General features: G+C 38.9%; 1 protein-coding gene across 4 annotated transcripts in view; it reads right to left on the bottom strand.

Moving 5' to 3' along the window:
- Positions 1-26575, bottom strand: part of ryr1a (ryanodine receptor 1a (skeletal)) — a 107675-nt gene that overhangs the window by 28725 nt on the left and 52375 nt on the right. For 2 of the 4 annotated variants that reach the window (XM_049468560.1, XM_049468562.1), the window contains exons 52-80: positions 26023-26163; positions 25575-25738; positions 25383-25461; positions 24726-24815; positions 24491-24631; positions 24253-24330; positions 22377-22452; positions 22161-22284; positions 21469-21584; positions 20079-20146; positions 19813-19934; positions 19349-19398; positions 18031-18091; positions 17800-17926; positions 17294-17405; positions 17019-17100; positions 16286-16416; positions 15273-15593; positions 14795-15035; positions 13766-13853; positions 13530-13622; positions 8301-8471; positions 8104-8163; positions 4975-5109; positions 4420-4532; positions 4218-4314; positions 3421-3527; positions 2406-2457; positions 2120-2212 (exon numbers count right to left, since the gene is read on the bottom strand). In XM_049468560.1, coding sequence (XP_049324517.1) covers positions 2120-2212; positions 2406-2457; positions 3421-3527; positions 4218-4314; positions 4420-4532; positions 4975-5109; positions 8104-8163; positions 8301-8471; positions 13530-13622; positions 13766-13853; positions 14795-15035; positions 15273-15593; positions 16286-16416; positions 17019-17100; positions 17294-17405; positions 17800-17926; positions 18031-18091; positions 19349-19398; positions 19813-19934; positions 20079-20146; positions 21469-21584; positions 22161-22284; positions 22377-22452; positions 24253-24330; positions 24491-24631; positions 24726-24815; positions 25383-25461; positions 25575-25738; positions 26023-26163 — 3333 coding nt within the window. The remainder of the gene's footprint in view (positions 1-2119; positions 2213-2405; positions 2458-3420; positions 3528-4217; positions 4315-4419; positions 4533-4974; positions 5110-8103; positions 8164-8300; positions 8472-13529; positions 13623-13765; positions 13854-14794; positions 15036-15272; positions 15594-16285; positions 16417-17018; positions 17101-17293; positions 17406-17799; positions 17927-18030; positions 18092-19348; positions 19399-19812; positions 19935-20078; positions 20147-21468; positions 21585-22160; positions 22285-22376; positions 22453-24252; positions 24331-24490; positions 24632-24725; positions 24816-25382; positions 25462-25574; positions 25739-26022; positions 26164-26575) is intronic. The other 2 variants (XM_049468561.1, XM_049468565.1) reach the window with 1 other exon arrangement.

Here is a 26575-nt window from a genome sequence, read left to right as displayed (position 1 = left end):
TAAACAGAGAGAAACCAATATCTGAGTCAAAACTCAAGATCAAATACCTTTAATAAAAGAAGTGGGTTTTCCCCACTAGCGCTCTGCTTTTGGTTTAACCATCGAGCTGATTGTTATTGTTAAAAGGCAGGACTTTATCCGTTAACACGTGTCATGCAGAGCTCTAATTAATCTCTTTTTAACTCTAGCACACACCTGGCATTATGCACGGTGCCAATCGTTTCTTGTTTATCTGCTCCAGAAAGTCCTATTCTATTGCCAATTCTTCTCTACAGGAAATAGACAACCTGTGTCATCAATGGGTCTAACTTAAAGTAACTGAAGGCGTTTATGTCACAAGTTGTTTTTGTATTAAACACTGTCACACTCACTGTAGGCGTTCAGCTGGCTAACCCACTTAATTTTTTTATGGAATTATCATAATTGTAAAAATAAATCTTCCTTTAACTTTTTTAATTTCAACTAATATTAAAAAAGTTCATTTTGATTTCAGGTTGACTTTAGAAAGAGTTCAAAATTGAGGAAGAACACACAAAATGGAAAAACACATGAATTAGGATGCAACTCAGAATAGGGTTACAGAAAGACAATCTGCAGAACACAATTATAAATAAATTATTAAATAAAATAGGTAAAAAAACAAGAACACACAGTGTCAATGCTCAGACCAGTTCAGACTGAACTAAAAAAAGCTCACAAGTTGTAAAGGCTTGGGTTGCCTGTATTAACCCCTTCAGGCACACACAAAGAATTTCATTTTATAATGTCAGATTTATTCATATGGACAATTTACAAAACATTGAGCAAAAGCAGATTTGGGGCGTAATTTTTAGGTGCAAGGTCAAAGGTAATTTCTGGGGTGGTTTCTCTGAGTAAACACTGTGCAATAAGCGCACAAAATCAATTGTGTGCATCATTTAATACTCACTTTGCTCTCTTTGCTGTTTTATTAAAATCACATCTTTGTTTGTATAAGAGGACCATTAATCTTGATATCAACTTGCTTAAAAAAATAAATTCTTCAGAAGTAGCAGCCTGTTTTTTCTGCTTGGGTTCTATACATGTTGCTTAAAAAGGCTTAAAAGGGTTCTTATCAAATAAGCACATGTTAGCAGAACCAGACACAATGTTTTCCTGTAGGTAGAATGTCTATTAGCATTTTAACATAACATAAAAAAATATAAAATAATTTAATAGTGTCCTTTATAAATGCAACATGCAAAGTGAGAAATAATTTAAAAGGGTGTTTCTTAGAGTAACCACCGTGCCTCAAAGGCAAAGGATGCTGTAGCTCAGCATCACACACAGATGATTAATGTAAATGACACACAGCAAAACCATCAGTGTTAAAATAACACCTGCAGTTCTCCTACAACCTTTGACTATCTCACTGTAGGATATGCGACAGCCTCAGAACCAGTGTCCTGTTCCACCAGCCATGATCAGCCTAAAAATTGGAGTGAGGATGATGGTAACATCTGGGGACTATTATTGCTGCATAGTGCACTGCATGTATCCCTCAGATACTTTGATGATATGCAGTTAAGATCAATGTAGTTTCAGAACTGTGCTAAAAATAACTTGGGCATCTTAGGCCATGTATTAATAACCATCTGATGTACTAACTTCCTGTTAGGATGCTTATGAGGTTCGGACATCTGATACCATATACCACCGCTGTAAACAATTCTGACTGGGCTACTCCAGAACAAAACTGAATGACTGGTAAAAAGCTGGAGGTATTTGAAAACAATGCAGTTTGCAGGATGTGAGAATATTCACTAGGTTATTTTTGCACCAGGCCACTGCACATTGCATACATATGCTGAGGTAAACTTTAAGTGTCAGTGGTCAACAGTCCATTAAGCATTTGCTGCTCTTGTCTTTTATTCAAACTTTAATGATTAGGTTGTCAGCAGAAACACTGCACATAAGACTATAAGTCTCTTAATAAAAATATGTTTTAGCCAGCAGGTGTTAATTTAACACAAATGTGGGATGTGTGGTGAAGAATGGGTGTATTGGTGGGGCTAATGATGAGGATGAGGATGATGAAGATGAAGTCTCTGGCCTCTGTACCGCTCTGGTGTCCCTGTCCCCTGCCCCCGGCCGACATTACCGTCTCTGACTGTCGCACCTCAAACGACATCTCTTCTGCTCCTCCACCCTGATCTTCCTCTTCACATTCATCTTCCTCACCCATGTGGCAGCTCTGTGTACAGGTGTACAAATTCATTACATATCAGCTGAACATCAAACTGCTGCTTAGTAGTCACTCTTGTCTAACCATATCAGAATAAAACCATTTATAGTGTTTCGTCACAATATGACTTATGAATATGACTTATTATAAATACATTTTACATTTTAAAAGTAAAATACAGGCAAAAAGAAAGTTCACCCACCTTGGCCATAATATCAGCGTATGCCATGTACAAATGGTCCAGGTCAAGTTTGCTGAAAAAGTAATGAATTTCAGTAGTAAACATAAATAGGTGTAAATAAAGGCATATAATCATTAGGACTCCTACCACAAGGCAGCTTTTTGTCAATTTATTCTTCTACATTGAATCTGCACTGTAACCAATCCCATAGCCTGAGGCACACTACTCCAGAAATGTAACTAAATCTTGCGGCAAGGCAGATAACAGCAACTGGTCCACTGAGCATTGTTTTCCCGCCTTCACAACAGACACAACAGCAGGGCTCATCACTGTTCATGTGGCACTGCTGCAATAACAGCTGGCCTTGGAAATAAGCAATAATATCCGTTTTTCCAAGCTGGATTATTCGCTGATAGTTGTGAATAAACTAAACACACCATTCATGTAGGGGATATTCAAAGTAATTCCATGCTGCTGATTTTGGTGTCATTTTTTTGGAGTATGTTTACCTGTGGTGCCAGTTGCAGAGACTACAGACTGCAGAGCGATACAGACACACCAACACCAATTATAAATGCTCAGAAAAGCGTAAAAAACTTGTGCCTGCTACACTGTAGAGCAGGGGTCGGCAATAGGCAAGCATGAAACATCTGGCCTGTGAGGTTGTTTGAACTATATTAAAAAATAATACAAAAATAAATAAAATGCGTCTCTGGCAAACTTTTGTTTACATCCCTGCCGTATCTCTCTGTTGTGTTCAGCGTGACTTTAGTTTCTTTAGTCTTGGGCTCCCTACCGCCTTATAAGGGCGTTTAAGATACTAAACATACGGTTCGCTTCTCCAGTGCACACTGCCCATATACGAACAGAAGTAGGCTGCACAGTCCGTTTTGCATTCACTGCTTCTGCTATGTGATAAAAAACAGCTCAACACCAACTTATATCTCTAACAATTCAGCTGACCACAATTCCAACAAAGCTCAGTATGCGCCTGCACACTGTGTTGTGTTTAAAGGTTGAGCCTGAGCTCTCTCACCTCTTCTCAGTGAGGGCTGTGCGGCTAAAGTGAAGGATGAGCTGATGAAGAGGGTCGGGTTTTGTCTCCGTCTCCTCCTCTTCCTCTTCTTCCTGCTCCATTGCTTTCTGCATAAAACATTACATCATAATTGCTGGAATAAGCTGCTCTCCACTCTTCAGTATATAACAATAATCGGATCAGAACAGACCAGCCTTTGCAAAAAGCTGGTTTCAGATGGTCTAAGTTTATCGTTGATTGGGTTGCTGAAAAGTTGCTCATCCAGAGGAAAATACAACCTATACAAATAAGATAGCTGCTTTACCTGGTTAACCAGATTATCTCCTGAGCAGCATAGTGTATGTTTCTATAGAGTTTAATGGACTAGATATTCATACAAGTTGACTAGTTTGGTGGAAAGATGTGGTCAGCCTGACCATGTTGTTCGAACAGGATGGCCCTCCCTCACCCCCAAAAATTGGCATAGGTGGTGCTAGCCATCGTGGGCATGTTGAGTTGCATTGTGAAAAGATATGGTTGACCTTTACAGGTGTTGGAAGAGCATGATAGCCTCCATTCTGCACCAAGCATTGGCAGCATTGTGTGATGGGGAGTTCTAAATTAAGGGGGGCTGAAAATGACTAAACTGTGGTGAAAGTCTTTAGAGAGTAAAAGAGTCAGTTCATTTTGTTTCCCCACGTAAAGTGTACTGCAGACGGTCACACTCTACACTATAATGACGCAAAATACAATGATACATTGTGATCATATGAAGATGTGACCGGTGTGACCGGTGTGTGAGTGGTGTTTGCACTTACAGACAAGTCATCAATCATCCTGTCCTCAAAAGAATATCCTTCAGTTTGGAGCCAGTTCCGTTTATAACCATCCAGGAACATGTTGGACGCTCGATGCCTGGGAGAGCAGAACTGATTAATCTGCCCACCCTTCACATTGGTATAGAAACAAAATTAATATATCAACAAATCATATTGTTCCTAAAAGGCAGATCAGTCTTACCTGGGCAGGTTGTAGAGAGGGGTCATCCTGAAGCAGGCCACCACTGCTCTACGCCTCTGTTTGGACAGCAGCTTATGCCAGACCATCTTCTTGGATTTGAAAGGATGCTCCGTCTGAGTGAGAGAAGAGAGTGCAACTGTATAAAAACTATAAAGTGAATTCCTACAGTTCTGACAGTCTGTGAACACAATTATCTGTATTTTGGACAAGCAGCCATAACATTTAAAGCACTGCTGGCTAATAACATTGATGAGGTTGTTTTAATGGCACCTATATTGAGGGGGCATATAATCAGTAACTAAACAGTCAGTTCTTGACATTGAGGTGTTGGAAGAAGGAAAAATGGGCAGCTCCAACATTTATTACAACATTTTTTTCTGTAATAACTGTAATTCCAATAACTTGCTAATGAGTTTATCTTTTGATAAATTTTGATCTTTTAAAATGAGCTTTTTTAGGGGGACACCCCCCCCTCCCCAGATGTAATGGTAGCAATGCCAATGTCAGTGTAATCTTCAAGATGTTCAGAGAAAGCAATGAGTGTGAGGTACTCACCACCTCGATGTGATAAAGCACCGCAGAGACCTCCTGCACTCGCTTCACTACTTTCTCAGGAGCATCCGCATCCTCCGCCTTCCCCGCCATCTCCTTATACAGAGCCATCTGCCAGCGCATGGAGGGGTTCTCCACCTGAAGAGGGGGTGACCAGTAAAAGAGACATGAGTAAAGAGTCCATACTCCAAGGCTTCACATATATTCATCCAAACCAGTTCAGAATATTAAAAATAAAATCAGGATCTCTTTCATTATGGGGCACCTTGGAGCATCCAGATTCCCTTTCTTTCTCTCTTTACTTATTTCCTCTCACTTCTATCTTCCTTTAATACATGTAAATATTTCAGTGTTATTCATACATAGTACTTGGCTCTTTTGTCATAGCCTTTATTCATTACTTTATTCATTTTATTTAATTTTTCTACTTAATACAATTTATCCAACTGTACTGGTTTACATGGTTCATTATTCTAAACTGTATGTAAACAATGTTATTTGGGTATTTACATTTGAAGTCATTCAAATATAGGTTCGGGACAGGGTTCCGGTGTATGGAAATACAGAAGAAGAAAAAAACCCTACAGTATTTAGCTATAATGGACCGTGCCTGACGATGCGAGGGGGGCGTGAACTCAGATTATATTGCTAGAACTGCTTGAGATGGGAGATGATGGGGTGTTATTGGGTGCTAGGTTGAACGTCACAAAAGTCAGTTGAGACTGGGAGCTATAAATTGGACTAAGGGAAGGAGCTGTAGCAATAGAGGCTTGGTCCATATCCCAAAACTTTGTTAATGCTTAACAACATTTTGTTATAATGGACCGAGCCTGATGATGCGAGGGGGGCGTGAACTCAGATTATAATGCCTGGGCACAGTTCAGAACTGAGATGGGCCTTGAGTGTGCCGAAGTTGGAGAGGTTTGTAGGGACTGAGAGGAGAGTGCAGTTTGAAGATGTAAACACGAGTATGTATTCCAAATTTGTTTTGCTTTGCTTGATGTTGAAAATGAGGGGATTGAAAGAAATCGAGGGAGTGGTGAAAAACAAAGAAAGCTTGTAGGATCATAGCTTCTAGGGTAGGGGAAATATTAGGAGAGTATTGTCCGGACCGTAGGGTGACTTGGTAATGACTGGAGAAAGGATAAGGTGAACTGTGGAGGAGTTTGTGAAAGAAGTTAGTAGCAGGATGATTTGATGGAAAAGGTGAGGCAGTTAGCAGTGGTTTGTAGATTGAAAGTTGGAAAGGGAATTTAATAAAAGTGGTGGAACTGGCGAAAACATTGTCATCCTGTCCAGTATGTTGATAGAGTGTTGGGAGAAACGGCGTTTAGCTGGTAGAGGGAACATAAAGAGGGAAGATGGTGTCCAAATAAGGTGGAGTCGGAGTTGGATGGAGTGCTGAGTGCGGAGCCAAAATCCTGAATCTCTGAAATTGAAAACAAGACAAGGAGTCAGCATTAGGGTTAGAAGCACCGGGAATATATACAGCTTTAAGAATAAAATGGTGCGTTATGGAGTGCCAAGTGAGACGCCGGAGATATGGCATCCTTTGTTGATGGCATTGACTACAGCTAAGTTGTTGGAATGAGTAAAGATGACGCATTGTGTCCATTCGTGTCCCCATAGCAGCACAGCGATGTGTACGGGGTAAAGCTCTCAACGCTTCATCTGCCCTTCATGACCTGGGGGCAGCTGACATAATTCACCAGGCCAGCGAGAGTCAAACCATCTGCTACTGTAAAATCTGCCGGCAGACGGTGCGGCGTCCGTAAAGAGACGGATGTCTTCAGGGTCAGAAACTGCCTCGTCAAAGAAAAATTTATGTTATTCCAGTGATGGTGCAGTAGAAGCCAGAAACGTAGTTCTGATGGGCAAGAATCGTCCAGGGTGATGTACTGGAAATTAGATGTGACAAAGGATGCAAGATGAAGGAGATGAGAAATAAAAGCATGACCCTGTGGAATGATGGGCATGGCTAAACTGAGATGGCCAGGAAGTGACAGCTGCTGCTGCTTGGTACGATGAGGTTGTTCCAGAAAATCAAGAAGCAAAATCCCCCAAAAACAAAGTAAACTGGAAGGACTCACCTTTTTCTGGCGGACAGTGGAACGCCCAGCCTGTGAAAAACGGATGGCAGGGAAAAAGACACAATGAGCAGGCAGAGAAGACAGGGCATACAGAACCAGGAAGTCGTCCAGCAGATGCACAATGAATGGAACGGCGCAAACGTAAAGCAATATCCAGGAAAGAGCCTTGGCGAGACAATCAAAGATCTTGGGGATGTTCTTGCAGTCAAAAACGAGCCGGGCGGCGAAGTTATTGCACACAGCCTAAGTGCCAAGAAGAGATCACGAGCGTGCAGGCAGGGACGGGTGTGTAGAAGGTCCGCACACGTCGCAGGGGCTGAAGACGGAGGATGCAGCGTCTGGAAGGTCGAAGCCACAGGAGAGCGGTCCCACCGAGAGCCATGCTGTGTCGGGAAGTGGGCACGTCGGGCCAGGGATCCGGAAACCGCCAAGCCAGCATGGGTATCAGGCACGGAGATCACGGGCAACCAGCTCGAGATCCAAAGCAGCGGGAGTGACAGGCAAGCCTGAGACAAAAGTCATGCGAGGTTGAGGTGAGACTGGGAGGTATAAATAGGACTAAGGGGAGGAGCTAGAGTAATAGAGAATTGGTCCATGTCCCAAAACTTTATTAATGCTTAACAACATGAATGGTTTAATTCTATGAGGGACAGATTCCCAAACAACGATTCAGCCTAGTTTTGGACTAAACAGCATTTTGAATAGAGTTTTCCAACTGACAGGAACATTTAGTCAAGGTCAAGACTTAATCCTTGTCCTTGAACCCGACCCTAAAGTTCCGAAAAATATTAATAAACCAGTTTGTACAGTTTTAACATTTGGGTTTTTTTGTTGTTTATTGTGGAAATGACACAAACATGGCTGACAGTGAGCTCTGACCCTGCCTTTCAAGACAGTATTATTTTGTTGCACTGTGTAACTACTAAAACAAAGTGATTAGGCTTAGGTCAGGTTCGGGCTCAGATGCAGTGTTGTAGGTCAGGCTGGGTTCCAGCAGGAAGAGGCTGTAAGTGGGAAGCTGTTGGCTGTATTTGTCCTTTACCTTGCCCTGGAGGTGCAGGTTATTCTGCAGGAACTCTCTCACCTCCTCATCTGTATCTTTCTGTCGAACAGTAATAAACACACAAAACGATACATTACATATTTAGGTCAGATGAAAGATCATTTAATCTTTTGTTATGTGGGGCCTTCAGTCAGTGTGTGAAGGTTAAATATACTCTCTGTGTGCGGTCACTCTACCAAAGAGTAGCGGATCTTGGCAAGGTTAATGAGCTCCTGGTCAGCAGGAGAGCACATGTTGAGTCCGATGGGCAGCATCTTCTTCAGTGCTGCAACGATCAGCGACGTCTGCACTGAGTAACGGTCCCCCCGTCGCTTCTTCTTGGTACGCTCTACGTCTGAGCCGCCAGCCTGCAGTCAGATCCAGACAGCACAGCATGACCACAGACAGAACACAGACAGACAAAACCATAATCACGTTATACTCACCACCTGGAGAAACAACACAAGAACAACCGAGCACAAATGACAATAACACTCCTACAAAATCTTCCCCTTCAGTGTACTATTTATCTAATTAACTTCCTATATTGGTAAAAAACAGCATAAACCAAGAAACCAAAGATATCTGACTGCTTTTAGCAGGTCATTCTCCTGTCCAACACCTGAGTCTCACATCTTGCTGCCATTCCATTAAACTCTTTACTAAACTAAATCCAGCAGCTGTTTTGAACATTTGTAATGTGTTTTCACTTTTTTTACCTTTTCAAACATACATTTTACTTTTAATCATTTTATATGGTTTTAATTAGAAACTACTTTATTAATGTTTAGTTAAAAAGGCTTTGTCATAAATGTAATTTGTTTTTTAATATTGAAATGTTTTATAAACCTAAAATATTTACAAGCACCCATTAATTTTAACCGCGCAGCAGCTCGGTTCTGGTACATCAGCTCACAGACGCCCTGTGTTGTGGACATCACCCTAGGAGTGATGTGGGGAGAGAGCGCCATCTACCCACCTGGAGGGTTGTTGTACCTGTCACAAACCACCTGAAATCTAATTGGCTGATAGCATCCAGAATCTATTTAATATTCGGGTGCCTTGCTTTTTTTGTATCACTTGTTGAATGTCTAATAGACTCTACATACCAGATTGCAACTTGATAGAAAATACAGCCGCAGAGAAATCTGCAGAAATGTTTAAGTCGAATTTATAGCACTACAAATATACCTGCCAAGGTATATAATGCTGAATTATTTGACAGCTGCTATTATGTTGGCTTATATATTTATTTGTAAAGATGAGGGCTAAAGGATTTCAGTATTGGAATTTCAGGATTGGAATTAAAACTGGAAACTCAAAATCAACACATGTTGCACTACACAATTTTCAGAACGTTTTTAATTTCTATGCACTTTCTTTGGAGTGGCTTCAAAATTTGGTATGCGACTTAGTTAAATCCTCCTTCATCTAATGACCAGAATAAGCCCATATATGAACTTAGTCTGAGGGCTGATTTAGTGTTTTAAATGTTGGGATCATTAATGGGAAGGTAGCCACAAACTTTTAATATCACTTGTCGTCAAAGAGGACAAGAGAAGGAGGCTTAGTGAAGGAGATAGGGAGGAAAGGAGGATAATTGAGCTCATCTATCTGTTCTATCTGCAGGGAGAGAGAGACCAGTTAGAGATCAGTTTAATATCTTACAGAGGGAAGATGCACATGCTTGTATTATGGGAATGTGAAGCATGCACACTGTACTCAAACATACAGAGTTCATGCATTAGGGCTGCAGGTAAAGCCTATCTGCGCTAACAGAGACACAAATCACAAAGTCACACTAACACAACACTAAAAGCTCATGCTCTATCTGCTAAGTGATGTAGGATATGTGACCCTGACAGTCACGCTCATACTGATACTAACCTGCAAACCATCTAACTGCCTTGTTTCAGTATGTAAAAGTATGTTTTCAAATGTATAGATTTTGCAAAATAGCTGCTGAAAATTGTATTTGTTCATCCCAGACATGTTTGGAATCTGGTATGTGCTTCTTTAGTACACAACGAGAGGTACCAGGCTAAAGCTGCTAGTAAATACTGCGTTTACATGTTTGTCAAAAACGCAGGACTATATGAGTAATTAATCAATATAATACACTTTCTCAAAATGTCCTCTTGTGATGTCAAACCAACTGTACATTTTAAAGATATGTACACATATATTTTACAGTTGATTTTTATTCTCTGAACATTTATTATATACTCAATCCCACAATCCACTCAAAGCTGAAGTTGGCATTGAGCGTTAAGTATTCCAGTAAGATACACAGCATAGCATCACTCTTAAATCCCAACAGGGACTATATCAGGACCTCCTTGGGTCACACTGGGTGTGTGCTTATTTTTGCATTGTTTTGTGTTGTTTAGCACCAGTGAACTCACTGACTGGCCCACTGAGGACAATTTCATATTGGTTTGTCTGCAAGCATGAGGACTTGTTGTAATGTTGGTATAAAGCACAATTTGTAAGTTGCCTACTGCAAATTTAACAACCCTTTTTTCCACAATCCCATTTCAATCAGTTATGTTTGATTGCATTAGGGGTCATGGGTTAAAAGGGGAAGGATGGGGAGGGGTTCAAGAGTTACATGGAGTTTAAAACCACGATATTCCAGTAAGACAACTGTTAGAACAACAGGAATTAATGAGATGGACCTGATTGCCTCCTTGGCCTCAAGGAAGCTGTATTGCAATCCAAAAATCCAACAAAACAAACCAACCAACCACTCAGGCTGGAGTCAGTTTCCCTTCAGATCAGCCAGTTCATGAGAAAAACAGAAATATACGGTTCAATATTGAGTGGATCTCATAAACTGGCTTAGCTGAACCGTCCTGGACGCCAACTCTGCAACCAGCCTTTCTAACAAAAAACACAAGAAACTGATTCTGTTTCTGAAACAATACGTGTGATGATCCCATCCCGGACAGTGGTGCACGCAGGCTAAAAGAGCGGTCAGGGTGATGGTTCAAGGCTCCAGCTTATGATGAAGAAGCCAAGAGCCATGAGCCTGACTGTCTGCTACAGAAACTTTCATCAAACGCCCCATTCAGACTCCCCCCTGCACACACCGGCAGGACTGGAGGCGCCCATCAGCCAGGGGGCGCATTTCTGTCCACAGGCATGACGAGGCTTAAAGCACTACAGTGATTGTTTGGCTAAAATTATGCAGTTACACATGTTTGTGTAAAGACTAACATAACTTTCAAGTAATGTAAGTGTTTTCTCAGACAAGAATTAAGTCTAGTCCTAGACTAAGTTTTCATTTTATTGTTTAAATTTAATCTCAAATATTAATGGGAGTTCCTGTAAAGCTCAACATAAGGGGTCTGCTCATAGATAAAGTCTCAGCCCTCAACAAAAACATTCAATCAAAGACACGACGATGTGCTAACCTGTTGTGCTAACCCCTGTTATGATAATCACCCTCAACCCTCTCCCCGTGTGGAGATCTCTGCAAGCGCAGTAGCCAAGTCTGGTAATGTAAACGGAGCTATAAAATAGACACATAGCCTTATAGCTGGTCGAATACATTTGAAATAATGTTTTTTAAAATTACTAATAATGCAAGAAATTATGCATACATCTGGTCATAATATCTTTCTACATTAAACAAGTACAATGTATAGAAATAACTGGTACAATCTTTTAGATATACATTTTTTCCCTAATCAGATTTTTTTTTTTTTTTACATTTGTCTAAAATAAAAAATGCCATATTCTGGTTTTATTAAAACAAATTACATCAAGTTTTATATAAACTAAAGCCAAAAGCAAAATATGAAGCCAAAGACACTATGTGTCACAATCAGCTTAATGACACCTCTGGCAAAAGCAGTTTTTATTGCTTTAACTGCTTCATCCAAAGCTGCTGCTATATTCTGGCATGCACTGGGTGCTAGTGTACTAGGTGCTGGAGTGCTGTGGGTGCCAGTGTGCCAGGGGGGTTGATGAAAAGACCCCCAGGATGTGGGGTGCCATGCGGCAGCACAGCGGGCGTGCAGGAAGAGCATCTAACCTCAGAGTCTCCAGCCTAGAAACACAGCAGCGTCCACGCCGAACACAGGGACAAGGAACAGTCAGAAAGAGAAATCCGTTAACAAAACACACACGCACACACGCACACAAAGACAGCCTCGTTTCATATAACCCATACAACATCCATCCATTACTCACTGGACAGTAGGTCCAGACCAGCCTTTAACATCACTTTAATACTTTACCTTTTCATGTGGATGAGCATCCAGGCTGTTGGGTTAACACAATGATCTGCTTTTGTTTCAGAACAGGGTTCATCAACACCATGCTGCTCATGTTAGAGGGTAAATTAGGTCAGTTAATCCTAACCTTAGACTGCAAATTGGATGACTTGAGAAGTGAAATCATCTCAAATGTAGTTACTCGACAATAAATATGTCTCATTATTAAATTATTGCAGAACGTAAAAATAATGTAATGTGATTCGACGAAGATGTACGAGAAATTGTGATTTTAGATTTACTTATGAATGGAAGTCAGTGTAAAATAGAGCATTTCTATTGATCTATTTAGCCAGAAATATTTATACAGGGTTCAAACAATGGAAAAAAAAGATAGGACCAGTGACATACAATAAATATATACATTTCTTTTGACTTAATAATCTAAAAATGACTTGACATAAAATTCTGATGCATTGTCAGGAAGAACTGCCAGTAAGTAAAATATTTTTTATGTGATACTGACAATAGTATACTTCTTTTTAGAAAATATTTACTTTCTTATAAAATTTACATTAGGTTAAGAATAGTTGTATCATGTTACAAAATGAGCTCTTTCAGTAAGCAGGTAATTCAATCACCTTGTTTTAGTATAAAAATATAGGCATGCAAAAGTCCTACACAGTCTACATACAATACTTTCATGATGAGAACGTCTGTATTATATATACATATATATCAATTAGCCTGTTTTCACCTGCCAAAATATAATTTTTGGGGTGCAGGTAAATCAAATACAGCCCTGTGCATAATCCCAACCCCATACTTAATCCTGGTTACCAGGTTTTAATTACTTTATTTGATTATGTTGAAAGTCTTGTCAGAAGCTTGATTTATATTATATTACTATTAGCCAACAACAAATTGTAGAATGATGTGAGATGGAAACGTTTTCATCCACAAATCAGGTTTTTTTTCTTTACTTAGGTCAGTAGCATTTAAATAATGTTACTGGAAAAGAGCGAGTTTAGTGTGATGATCGCTCCACTATTTATCACTGGCTTTGTGCAAACAGGTATTTGGGAAACTCAGTTCTGCTCCATAACTAAATGCACAAGAACAAATGAAATGTTCTTTAAATCCTGAGGGTAATATAGTGCTCCTGAATGTTCCTCTCAGCCGGGACCTGTAAACCACTCATCTCACCTTGCTCATCTTACTCTTGCTGTCGGCGGTGAGAAAGGACATGTTGTTTATCTCATTCATCACCACAAAGTTCTGCTCCTCACGTTTAAAGTTCTGCAGGAAGAGAGAGAAGTCCCGACCATTCAGATTATCAGTGTAACCCTATTCCTAAAAATTACAGCAGATTAGGCTGTTCATTATTTTACAACAGTTTAACCCTTTGCATTTAGTCTACTTTTCTGAAGTGAGTTTCTCACATGCGATTTGGACCAGAAGATGAAGACTTCTCCCACCATCCGGAAAAGCTCTTCAGCATCAGGGTCAGGGCAGGTCAGCCATCTTGCCCTGAAACAACCCAAACAAGAACCTTAAAACACTTAAACTTTAATAAGCTTTATTATTTATTACCTGGACTACAGTGATGTAATTCACAAATATGCCTCTACCACTGGAGCCTTATAGTATTATAGTAGTTCACCCATTGGTGATCCTTATAAAACTCATCACTGTATGAATAGGTTGTTTGGCATGCCAGCATAAATCAGTTCTCTGATAAATATAAATAACTATCATTATCCAACATACTCAAATGCGTAGATCAGAGTTCTTACTTAACATGAAAAATCTGCATTTAGTCACATGAATTCAGCTAACTGGAATTCACAACAAAGAACAGTAAAGCTTGACTTGCTTGTGTCAGTAATTTTATAATTTTAATTTCTAACCACCTCCATTCTATATTTTAGTTCTTGTTAATTTTCCTTATTTCTGTTTATATATTATGAACCATCTACCTAAAAATAATGTTATGTTTTTAGAGTTTCTTCTTTTAAAGTATTTCTTATATATATATATACATATATATATATATATATATATATATATATATATATATATATATATATATATATATATATATATATATATATGTTAAAATATATTTCATCATCTTCTTATTTTATTTTTTTTATCGTAATTTGATTTTATATAAGTTATATGTAATGGTTTTAGCATGCTTATTTTTTGTTTATAATAAATAATATAATAAAATATTATTTTTATTTTCTCCCTCAGTTTGTGTTTATGGTAAATGTTCAGTTACATTAAAATGAGGATGTGTCTCAAATGTTCCTCAAAATAAAGGTTCATTGATTGATTATGTCTGAACAGCTAATTATCATACTTAAATCATCAATCATCTCATCTGTTTAACATCTTGAATATAAATTTTCAGGGAGGTCTTGCTGGATGAGTAAAAACTAAAAGACAGTGAGGGGGCGCTGCACCTGTTGTTGTCGACGTAGCGGATGAGCAGAGGGTAGAGGGCGTACAGATCTCTGCACAAAACAGCGAACTCGTCCCTAATGGTCCCCTCCTCCTCGTCTCCCTCTGATTTGCCCTCCATGCGCAGATGCTCCTCCTCAGCCACCACCTTTGCTGTGCGCTTCCTCAGCTTTTCCATGGTAGGAATGAAGTGCGACTTCAGCATCTCTGGCTTGGCCCTGCTTACAATAGGCTGCGAAAACACTGTAAAACACACACACACACACACACACATTCTCAGTAACAGCTAATCGCAATATACATGTTACTGAGCTAATGCATGGTAACACCAAATTCTCAGTGACAGCTTGGGTACCAAAGTAATTGCAATCAGAACTACATGTTCTTCACTGCATAAATAACTAACTGCTGCAAACAAAACAACACAACTGCACCCCTGTATTAATGTCAGCAGTCTGTGCCAGTGTTGCTGCTCCTCACCAGCAAGTCTTTTCATCCAGGGAGCTTCATCAATGCCCAGGTTGTTCACAACAATCTTCATGATGCTTCCCAGCAGCTGGTTGAGGTGGTCTGAGGTAACATCAGTGCAGAGCTGCCCCTCCAGCTGTGGAAAGTTCTCCAGTCCACGCTCCCACCAGCGGGGCAGGTAGTTACACAGCATGGGAAGAGTGATCTCGATCACATGAGGCATCTCCGTATAACGAGCTCCAGACTCGGCCAGGTGACCGATCTCTTTCATCAGTATGTCCAGCTCCGGAATATCCAGACATAGCTCCTGCACCTCGTTAGGAAGACCCAGAACTTAGAGAAAGAGAGAAAGCAGTAACTAAAAAGCACTAAATATATATCATTAATCATATTGGGCCACTCTTATTTCTTCCTCACACAGACAACTTTTAACATAGATTCTGATATTGACCAATGTTTTCTCATTTGGGATTTGCTCAATTTATAAGGATTATATGATCCATCCTTATGAAATAAGAGATCTAGGAAATTCTGTAATCTGATGTAGACCGAATTTAAGAAGATTGCTAAATGAATCCCACTCTCTACAGGTTTTTATAAAGAGCTTTTCTTCTTTCTTATACTTTTCATAAAACATCTTGGTTGCACTTCATATGAATCCTGTATTCATAATGCATTTATAAAGCATTATACAGCATACATAATACATTATACTAGTACACAGTAGATTACAAAAAACAGTATGTAACTTTGTTAAGAGAGGCGTCATAATGCATTATATTTGTTCATAAGAACACTGAACATACTAATATAAGGCATTGTAAAGCATATTTTAATGAAGTCACACACTTGTGCTTTATAATGTGTTAGGGTTTGTCACTGTAAGCACTTATGAGTTATAAAACAAGCTTAGGATGATTGATATAAGGTATACTGCATAATGAACACAGGATTCATAGGAACTGTTGCGGACATATTTTAGAATAAAGTGTCAGCAGAGATGCTGTAAACAGGAATCCACTCACTGGCTCTCTCTCGGGGGGTTTTGGTAGTGTAGACAGAGAAAGCATTGTACTCATTGAGCTGAGGCTCCAGGTAGGCCACAGGCATCGCAGCGGCCAGGTGGGCTAAGCACTCGCCCAGAGCGGGGCGCTGCCTGAGAAACAGGAGCACAAACAAATTAAACATTTAGCATTTTTATATTAACCTCTAGAGTCTTACCTAGCAGAGTTTCACAAAGAGACAGATAGCACTGAATTTTAGAATTCTTGGAAACTACATTGATATGTCAAATTATTCTGCACACTTAACTCACTCTTAAGCAGATTCAGCTGTTTTCTATCTATGATAAACAACTTTTAGCAGGGTTGTAGCGTAAGGAAACCACTGACAATATCAAGAGTAAAAAGAAAGTATTTGTTTAGTCAGTACACTGTGACAGAACATAGCAAGCATGTCATTATATGTTTATGAATGGAGGGGTACACTTGACTAGGGGGTCTAGAGAAAGCCATGACCTTATAAACATACTTTATAGCTGATTTAGAAAAATAGTTTAAACACAAGCTCATTCAATATATAGAATAAAACATTTGGTGGGGGCTGTAGCCTGCCAACAACAGCTCTAAAGACATTCATGAAACAGCATGGTATAGAAAAAAATATATAATATAAAATGATATATAAATATATAAACTGTAACAAAGTGCAATAGAATAGACTATGATAAAAAATTGTTTAGAATATGGTTAAAAGTACCTTTCTGCATGAGGAGTTTTGACTGTGCCGAGAGAGTAGATGCTGCACATAATTCTATAGCAGGACATCTGCAGGTCATCCACTAAAATCAGTCACAAACAAACCATTTAACCATAAGTAATATCTTTAGGAAACAACATCATAGTGTAACTGTCTACTGTACAGAAAGAATAGATAAAACTCAGTGCAGATGGTACTAAAGAATCACACAAACACTTTCGAACTACGAATAAATCTAATAATATATTTCAGATATATTTTTATGTATTTCTTACATATCACATCATCTCCAAACTGGTGCTGTGCTACATGGTCAAACAGTGATGTGAGGACAGGCAGCAGGGCGACGGTGGTGTAGTTTATATTCTGGGAGACACCTTTCACTGGCTAAGACACAGAGGAGTCCAGTGTTAAACCAGACAAACAACATACAAAAAACACCAACGTTTTATCAGGTAATTATTCAAGTTATTATCTACCAATCAATATATATGGACAAAAATATATTAAGACTTTAGAACGCTGGTGTGTTTAGTTCAGCTCTGTATTTCAATCCATGTTTATAAATAACAGTGAAACCACATATACAAATCTGAACACAAAACACCTCACACCTCCACACTAAACACCTCCACATGTATTAAGGAGGTCTTCTTTATTGACATTTTTTTTATATAATTTTCTCATCTATCCTACATGGTGAAGCATAACTGCCAGAATGTAAGTGCTAAGCAGACTCTTACTATAACTCACCCCAGGTGATCTGTCTGTCTTTCATTACCTGGTTGCCTTTGGACACTTTTCCCAGTTTGAGGTTCTCCACCATCTTTTCAATGTCATCAGCTGCACTCTCAAAGAACGACCTAAGCCCAGCCTTCACAATCTCAGGGCCAGATTTCATCACCGTCCTACAGAGAACCAGAAGCAGAACAAAGCAGCCACTCACTGAAGGATTACTGAGACATGAATGAAGAGTAAGCTGATGCAAAAATACAAGCAATGACAAATGAACCTGGCATCCAGCGAGCGGGCGAGGATGTGGAGACAGTTAACGATGGCCGGAGCATCTGTGCCTGAATGACCAAACACACACACACACACACACACACACACACACACAAACAGGCACATAACATTCTTAATATTTTTGGATGTTTAACTTTAAAGGTAAATAGTAAACATGTTAAAAAAGGTAAATGTTATTCAACAGGTTTAGATGTTTTATCCCTAATGATACAAATTAATTATACAAACAAAATACTTAATATATCTGTATCATTACACAGACACTAAAGCTAAATTAAGAAAAAGCTGTGTATATTCTCTCAGTTGGGGTCTGAGGGGAAAGTCACTGTACAAAGTTCTGAACATTTCACCAATAATTCTCATAGCGAGAGTTATAATGGATGATGATATACAAAATGATGACAATATATTGATTATACGTACGCACAAACACCTTTAAACTAAGTCTAATAAACTCTTTCAGAATTTGTATGTATTTCTTACATATCACATCATCTCCAAACTGGTGCTGCGCTACATGGTCAAACAACAAAATTTGTAAACCTATACTACAGGTTTATGTTTGTGCTAAAAAAAAAAAAAACTGTAGAGCTGTAGAAGCTTTTGACAAAGGTTTACAGCCACATCAGAATGCATTCCCGTGGGAAGAAAAAATAATAATAATGATATTTTGTTAACACAAATGATTTAGCAGTGTTAATGTGTTAATTTCGTTGACGGATATTTTTCATCATAGTTTTCGCCAACGAACCTTTTTTTCAAGACGAAAACTAAATAGTACGGACCGGTTAGGAAGAGATCCAATCACTGCTACCTTAGTGTAGGAGGAGAGGGTTGACAAGCAGGGTTGTCAACCAATCAGTACCCGTCTCTCAGTACCCGCGATCAGATACAAAACCCGGGAGGACAGACTCGCCTGTGATCTGTTGTTACTTATGGGGCTCGACTCAAAGTTAATATGTAAAATATATGTTAAATTATACATAAATATAAATATATTTCACATTTAATCAATAATAATATTACACAACTGGTTAATACATGTTTCAAGTGTAAAGTTGATAATTAAATGTAAATCTACATTTACATTTACACCCTTTACATTTTAGTTGACTAAATTGACTGTAGTTTTATTCGAGTATATTCTTATGATAATTAGTCGACTAAAACTAGATGCCATTTTCGTCACAAGACTATGACTAAAACTAAATCAAAATTTGTTGTCAAAATGAACCCTGTTAAGAAAGGGACCATGCAAAGCAGAACAGAATAGAATAGAATCAGTGCAGGTGCAGGGATCTTACCAAAGAGAAATACTCTGTGTCTGACCAGAGCAGACATCTTACAGAAAATACTGCAGCAGAAGAAGAAGCAGAAGGTCAGGAAGGAGCAGAGGGAGAGAAAAGAATCAGACAAAGTGACCAAGAAAGGAAAACACTGGGAGAACAAGGAACGCATAGTCAGAAAAATGGAAAATAAGAAAGATGACAGATTTTTCTTGGGCTGTCAAGCGATTTAAAAATTAATGAAATGTTCTGTGAGCAAATGAATGAATTATAGAAGACACATACACCTAATAAACTGCTAATAAACTGAGAAAATCTAATCAGCGTGTGTCTCTTCTGGTCCTGGTGTTTATTACAGTTACATTGACCTTTTTAGGTGTTCATTTTTCTGTGATTAATTTGTCATAATAAATGTGTAAATTTGACACCTCCAGACTTTACATATTATTACTGTTCGTGTGGTTTAAAGACTGAAGATTAACCTGGCGATCATCTCCTTCTCCTTGTTGGACGCATGACCACCACTGCCCAGGATTTTAGCCGGAGTGGACAGAAAGTAGAGGCAGTGGTTTTTGAAGTACTGATTGACCAGTGGCAGGAGGATCTGCAAAACACATACACACTTCCTTATATGACAGAGCTTAACAGTTCAGTGTCTGTTTCCTGCCATGAACGTGGTGTAAGTGAAGCCGTTCAGACTTCATACACATAAAAGAGCCCAGTTCATTCAGATTTCAAAATGACTAACCTTCGCAAAGAACTTGATCTCCTGCTCATGAGGCGATTTCTCCACACGGCCACTGCTGACCACCGCCTCTGCACACGGACAGCCACGCAGAGGAAGCAGATTCATTACCACAGAAAGATCATACTGATATGTAAAGATAATAAAGAATAAATCTGAAATATTTTAAGCATATTTCACTTATTAAATACATTTAAAATCATTTTATTTAATCAAAGTAGTTTATTGCATTATAAAACAACTGGCAAGAAACACACTGCATTACCCACCAACAGAATAAAACAGTAGAACAAATGAATTAATAAATGTAAAAAGTGAAATTTCTTACACATTATAATTAGTCTAGATTTCAGATTATTTACAGGCTATCTATACAGAGATCTTTCTTGTTTATATATAGTCCAGTCAGACTATGATGACCACCTCCTTATGGTATTATAGGTATTGACTTTTTTCTTACCAACTGTATCAGAACATTACCACAGTATACAGAATTACCGGAGGAGGGATTTGTGTAAGCTGCGTCCTCTGTTTACGTGGCTACAACAGTGTAAAATTCTGCACACACTTAAACTCCACTTATAAACGTTTAGATGTGAATGGCAGAGTGCCTGGGTGAACAGAGCGCAGAAATTTAAGGGTTTTTTTGTGATATTGGATTCTGCAGCTTATTTTGCCAAGTTAGCCTCAAATCTAGATACACATAGCATGAGTGCTGAGTCTCTGCTTGAGCCTGACCCGATGCCCAACCCTATTTCACAATCCTTTTCTCAGACCCAGTCAGGTCAGGCTCAAGAAAATGGTCTGTAAAGCAGACCTACATTTTTAATGCTAATTCTAAATGTATATGAAGCTTTGGTGTGATGATTACAATATAGCAAAGTAACAAATCACACTGTGAACATATGCCAGCTCCTCCAGCAACAGTGGCCTTCCACACAGCTAAAATTAAAAGCTCCGCACGCCACACACAATTTGTCTTACTGTTCGAGGTGCAAACGCTGCAAACAACACAAAATGCTGGGGGCAAAAATCAGGACTTACGGTTTATTGTGTTGCACCAGTTATAATCCAGCAGATCACATACAGCAGTGCTGCTGGAGTTTTTAAACACTGTGTTCACTCACTGTCCACACTATTAGTCACTCCTACCTATAGCTGCTCCACCTTGTAGATGTTAAGTCAGAAACAGAAGCTCATTTGTTGAGTTTGTGTTGGTCATCCTCTAGTCCTTCCCCTGTGCTCACAGGATGCTGTTGACTAGATTTTTTTCTGATTGTTGAACTATTTTTAGTTCAGCAGTGACACTGAGGTGTTTTAAAATAATAATATGGAAGGGAGGTTTCCTGTCAAATGAATTACTTCATGAGCTCATAATAGGTTTATATCATACCGAGGTGTGCTATAAACTCTTGTGCGATGTCCATCCACTTCAGCAGTTTCTGTAGGAACCCGTAAGCAAATCGCTTTTCAATTGAGGAGACATCACCCTCCATATCCTTCAGTCCTCTGTCACGAAACACATACACAAACAAACAGCAAAATAAATCATATAAATCTATAAAAAATACACTTCTAAAATGCAAAGGTATTGAATATCTAATGCGAATAATTTATACCAAAAAGAAAATGTGGGAGAGAGCTGGCAAGAATAGCAAGAAACAGTAGGTTTCTACCTCTTCACAACTTCATCTGTTTTCAATTAAAACCTTAGCCTTAGCATTTTTTTCTTTACCAAAAGACTGACTGCCTTTCTCAGTGTAGCACTGCTAGGTGTCTAGCTAGCTAAATGCATTACAAGAACAGCACTGGTAAAATAAAGCAAAGAAATGCTGAAATTGTGCGTTTTCACATTGTAGTCTTGTAATGTAGCCTATGTGATTTATTTAATGTTGAAAATGTGGTACATTTAATAAAAAACCTGTTATTTTGCCAAATGTGTAAATTTGTTTTCGGCCAAAAATGTTTATTTCAATTCATCCCTAATTCTAAGAAAACAGCACATCTGCACATCTTACTAAATAATTTTAAGTGCAACATTTGTGATCTCACGGAGTATTTGAAGTAGGACTGGTGAACTTGTACCTTGTAACTGCGTATCCATTGAGCTGTAAGAATCTGAGCAGCTCATAGGCCTTCTCCCTATCACGAGCCTTCTCCTTAGCCGTCAGTGTGTCGTAAGGCACCAGCAAAGGATGAGTACCACCTCCTGGTCAGAACAGAAAGAGAGAGTGGGTATGTTAAACTGAAGACTGAGCAAGACATATAGTCACACAGTTAAATAAAAGGAGGGAGGCGAACCCTTCGCTTGCAGCTCCATTTTCTTCTTGCGGCCCCAGGTGTTGTGGTAGTTCTCTGCAAGCTGCTCAGCCATGGACTGGAGAGGAACAGCAAGGAGGCAAGGGAACAGAAGGAAACAGTTTGGTAAAAAAACTAAAGTATCACAATTCATCACTGACCCCAGATTCAATGGATAAGCCAAACCATGTTTTTACTTCACAACAGGAGACTCTAGGCTAACGTTGCTAAAATTAAACTGGACTCTCCAAAAACATCTCTCAACCCATCTCTCAGAACCAGAACGTTCATTTATTTGGTAAATAGATGTGGTTTAGAATGAGGACGTTGAATGGTGGAGTAATAAGAACCACTTTCAGCTCAGTGTGTGGTATCACTCTGATCACTGTGCTCCAGATAGAAAGTGGAACAGTACTAAAAAGCAAGTTGTAGTTACTGTCAGTCTATACAGTTTATATATACAGTCATATGAAAAGTTTGGGCACCCCTATTAATCTTAATCATTTTTAGTTCTAAATATTTGGGTGTTTGCAACAGCCATTTCAGTTTCTAATAACTGATGGACACAGTAATATTTCAGGATTGAAATGAGGTTTATTGTACTAACAGAAAATGTGCAATATGCATTAAACCAAAATGGTGTCACTGTGCATTGGTCAACAATACAGTGCACTTTGCACAAGGAGAAGCTGTATGGGAGAGTGATACGAAAAAAGCCATTTTTGCAAGCACACCACAAACATAGTCGCCTATGCAAAAGCACAAAAGGAGAAGCTGTATGGGAGAGTGATACGAAAAAAGCCATTTTTGCAAGCACACCACAAACATAGTCGCCTATGCAAAAGCACAAAAAAACACCTCAGGTGACTCTGTTTGTGGCGTGCTTGCAGAAATGGCTTCTTTCGCATCACTCTCCCATACAGCTTCTCCTTGTGCAAAGTGCGCTGTATTGTTGACCGATGCACAGTGACACCATCTGCAGCAAGATGATGCTGCAGCTCTTTGGAGGTGGTCTGTGGATTGTCCTTGACTGTTCTCACCATTCTTCTTCTCTGCCTTTCTGATATTCCTTCCATTTCCTTACTATGTTCCTCACAGTGGAAACTGACAGGTTAAATCTCTGAGACAACTTTTTGTATCCTTCCCCTGAACAACTATGTTGAACAATCTTTGTTTTTAGGTCATTTGCAGGTTGTTTTGATGAGCCCATGATGCCACTCTTCAGAGGAGATTCAAATAGGAGAACAACTTGCAGTTGACCACCTTAAATACCTTTTCTCATGATTGGATACACCTGGCTATGAAGTTCAAAGCTCAATGAGGTTACCAAACCAATATTGTGCTTCAGTAAAAAGTCAGTAAAAAGTAGTTAGGAGTATTCAAATCAATAAAATGATAAGGGTGCCCATACTTTTGCAACGGTCAAATTTTGGTTTAATGCATATTGCACATTTTCTGTACAATAAACCTCATTTCAATCCTGAAATATGACTGTGTCCATCAGTTATTAGATATATCAAACTGAAATGGCTGTTGCAAACACCCAAATATTTAGAACTAAAAATGATTAAGAATAATAGGGGTGCCCAAACTTTTTCATATGACTGCAAATAATCCATTCACACTGCTTTACTGTATCATTTTTAAAGCCCTGACACTGTTGCAATGAAGCAAACAAATGATGATTTTGGGTGTTTAAAAACAGGTAACAGTAATCTGATGACTGGTGTTCAGTGTAGTGTTTGTTAACCAAGAATTTGTAAGTAAAAAAAAAAAGCATATGCATATTAATGTAAAGGCATTTTATACTATAGAACATTGTAAACACTTATGCAATATTAACCCACAGTAAAACACTTTCTGTACTGCATCATGTTACCTGCAGCTCTCTGGACAGCGTCATGCCTGATATGTTTATAGGCTGAGGATTGTAGCCGTGGCTGGGGTCATATGTTGCCTAGAAGAAGAAAAAGAAAAGAAGCATTCATTTGCACTTTATTAGAAACATCTATCTGTACCAATATATCAGAAACCCTGATCTTATAGCTTTAATATAAATATGTTCACTACAGCCAATTCTCTATCAACCCCTTTTAATGTGTCTTTTCATGCTTTACCTGTGCAGTTTGGGAGATCTTGCGAGCTGCCTTCTTCTCCGTTTTATCTTCATCTCCATCCCTAGCTTTGTCCAGTGTCCACTCCCACGCTATCATGGCCTTTACGGACTCTTTAATGGGCCAGCGATAGATCTCTTTATCCTGCAGCACAGGAGACAGGAGGGTGTCATTTTGATGAGCAGCACAGACAAAGCATACAGACGAAGGGAACAAAAACAAGATAACTGCTACATACCTTTTCAGAAAATGTTTTGTATGGCCTGAGCATAGGATGTGTCTTGGCATTTTCATCCAGCATCTCACCAAAGGTCCAGTTGTTTTGAATCTAGAGAAACATTGACATAAAAAAAAAAACAGAATATTAATTTCATTTGGCACAGATCATATTTAAACGTAAATATTAGTTATAATGATAATGTTTTAAAACAATTAAAAGGCACAGTGAGACAACATTTAAAAACAAAATGAATTTTAGGTTAAAGTTAAAAACTACTCAGAATTTCTTACCAAGTTCCTTAATAAGTTCCCATTCACAATGCTGAAAATAATCGACAATATTGCTTGTATAAAATGTACATGTAGATCCGTCACAGGACATTGTAGGCTGATCAGACGAGTAGGCTGATTATTAGTGAGTAATTAGGGAAACTGTTGTAGTATGTTATTAACAGATCTCTGCTGAAGCTGATGGGTACAACACTGACTGATGGAGAACACACAGTATAAAAGAATATGGGTCACTGTTTTCAAAGAAAAAGCTCACAGTTGTCCCTTTAATTTGTGTTCAAACTGCTAACTAAGGATTTCTACAGTATTCATACATTTTTAAACATTCATTAAAGCTTAAGAGTATTTACTATAAAGTGACAGCAGACTATCTGCCAAAACTCACCCGTTCAAAAGCCCATTTGTCATGTGTATATTCTGCATATCTGTTAATAAATCCGTCCAGTTTCTCAGGAATGATGGTGCTGTGTAAAGGAAGAAAAGGAATGCACAATATGTAAAGCATTCAAGCATTTTACATTAAAGTAGTACTAGATAATTAGAAAGGCTGTGAATAACATGTATAAATGTATAGTACTTAGTGGTCTCCACAGGTTTGGGATCAAAGTTGCCCTCAGCATCAACAGAAGCTTTCTTTTCAGTTTTGGAGGAGTAGCTGGCGTCCACGTAATCTGGAGGTATGGCTCCAGCTATGGCACAGATGCATGGCATAGCGATTTTAAACAGTTCTGCATCATATTTCTGTAAAAAAACAAACAAAAAAACAGCACTTTATTAAAGACAGTTTAAGACTAGAGAGAATCTGTAAAAAACAAATTCATGAGTCTCCTCTACCCCTACATTTCGTCAGTGTTTTCAGATATTATTGGACTGGTGTACTGTTCTCAGCACAGCAGTGACACGGTAGATGTGTAAGAGAATGAGGGTATCAGACACTTGCAGGCGTACCTCAGCAGTGCCTCAGCAGTTCATCAGAGTTTCCGATGAAGTGAAAAAATATTGTAAGTCTACTGTCAGTTTCTCACCTTGTGGGCCAGAGATTCAAAAATTCCCCAGAAGAGTTTCCGAGTCAAATGAAGCTCCTCTTCTGACGACACGCCAAAGTTTGCCCAGCCATTGGGCAGGCAGTAGTACTTCCAGCAACGCTCGTAGTGATTGGTCAGCAGCTGTATTGCACATATACATAAACAGATACAGGTAAAGGCCTGTGTACTGAGAAGTGCCAGGACACAGATAAATCTACAGATATCCACATATTTATTATTGCCCATTTGTGGTTCTATTTATATCCATTTTCATCTTCAAACCCTAACTGTGGAATACCACATCAACTGCTTAGCAAAACAATAGAACTACCATAAATAACCTAGCAACTGATAAACTCCCCTAGCAACCACTTGTTATACCATATCAACTGCTAGGCAACACACTAGGAAACACCTGAAATACCATATTACCTGCATTGCAACACCATAAAACCACTTAAGAACTGCAAAATATATAATTTATACAAGTTAACAGGAACACAAGCTCCATTCTTGTTCTATTTATTAGTGTTTCAGAACCATAGGCGTCCAG

This window comes from Astyanax mexicanus, chromosome 20 (genome assembly GCF_023375975.1).
Source record: "Astyanax mexicanus isolate ESR-SI-001 chromosome 20, AstMex3_surface, whole genome shotgun sequence".
NCBI lineage: Eukaryota > Metazoa > Chordata > Actinopteri > Characiformes > Acestrorhamphidae > Astyanax > Astyanax mexicanus.
This window is presented reverse-complemented; position numbering and strand designations above follow the sequence as displayed.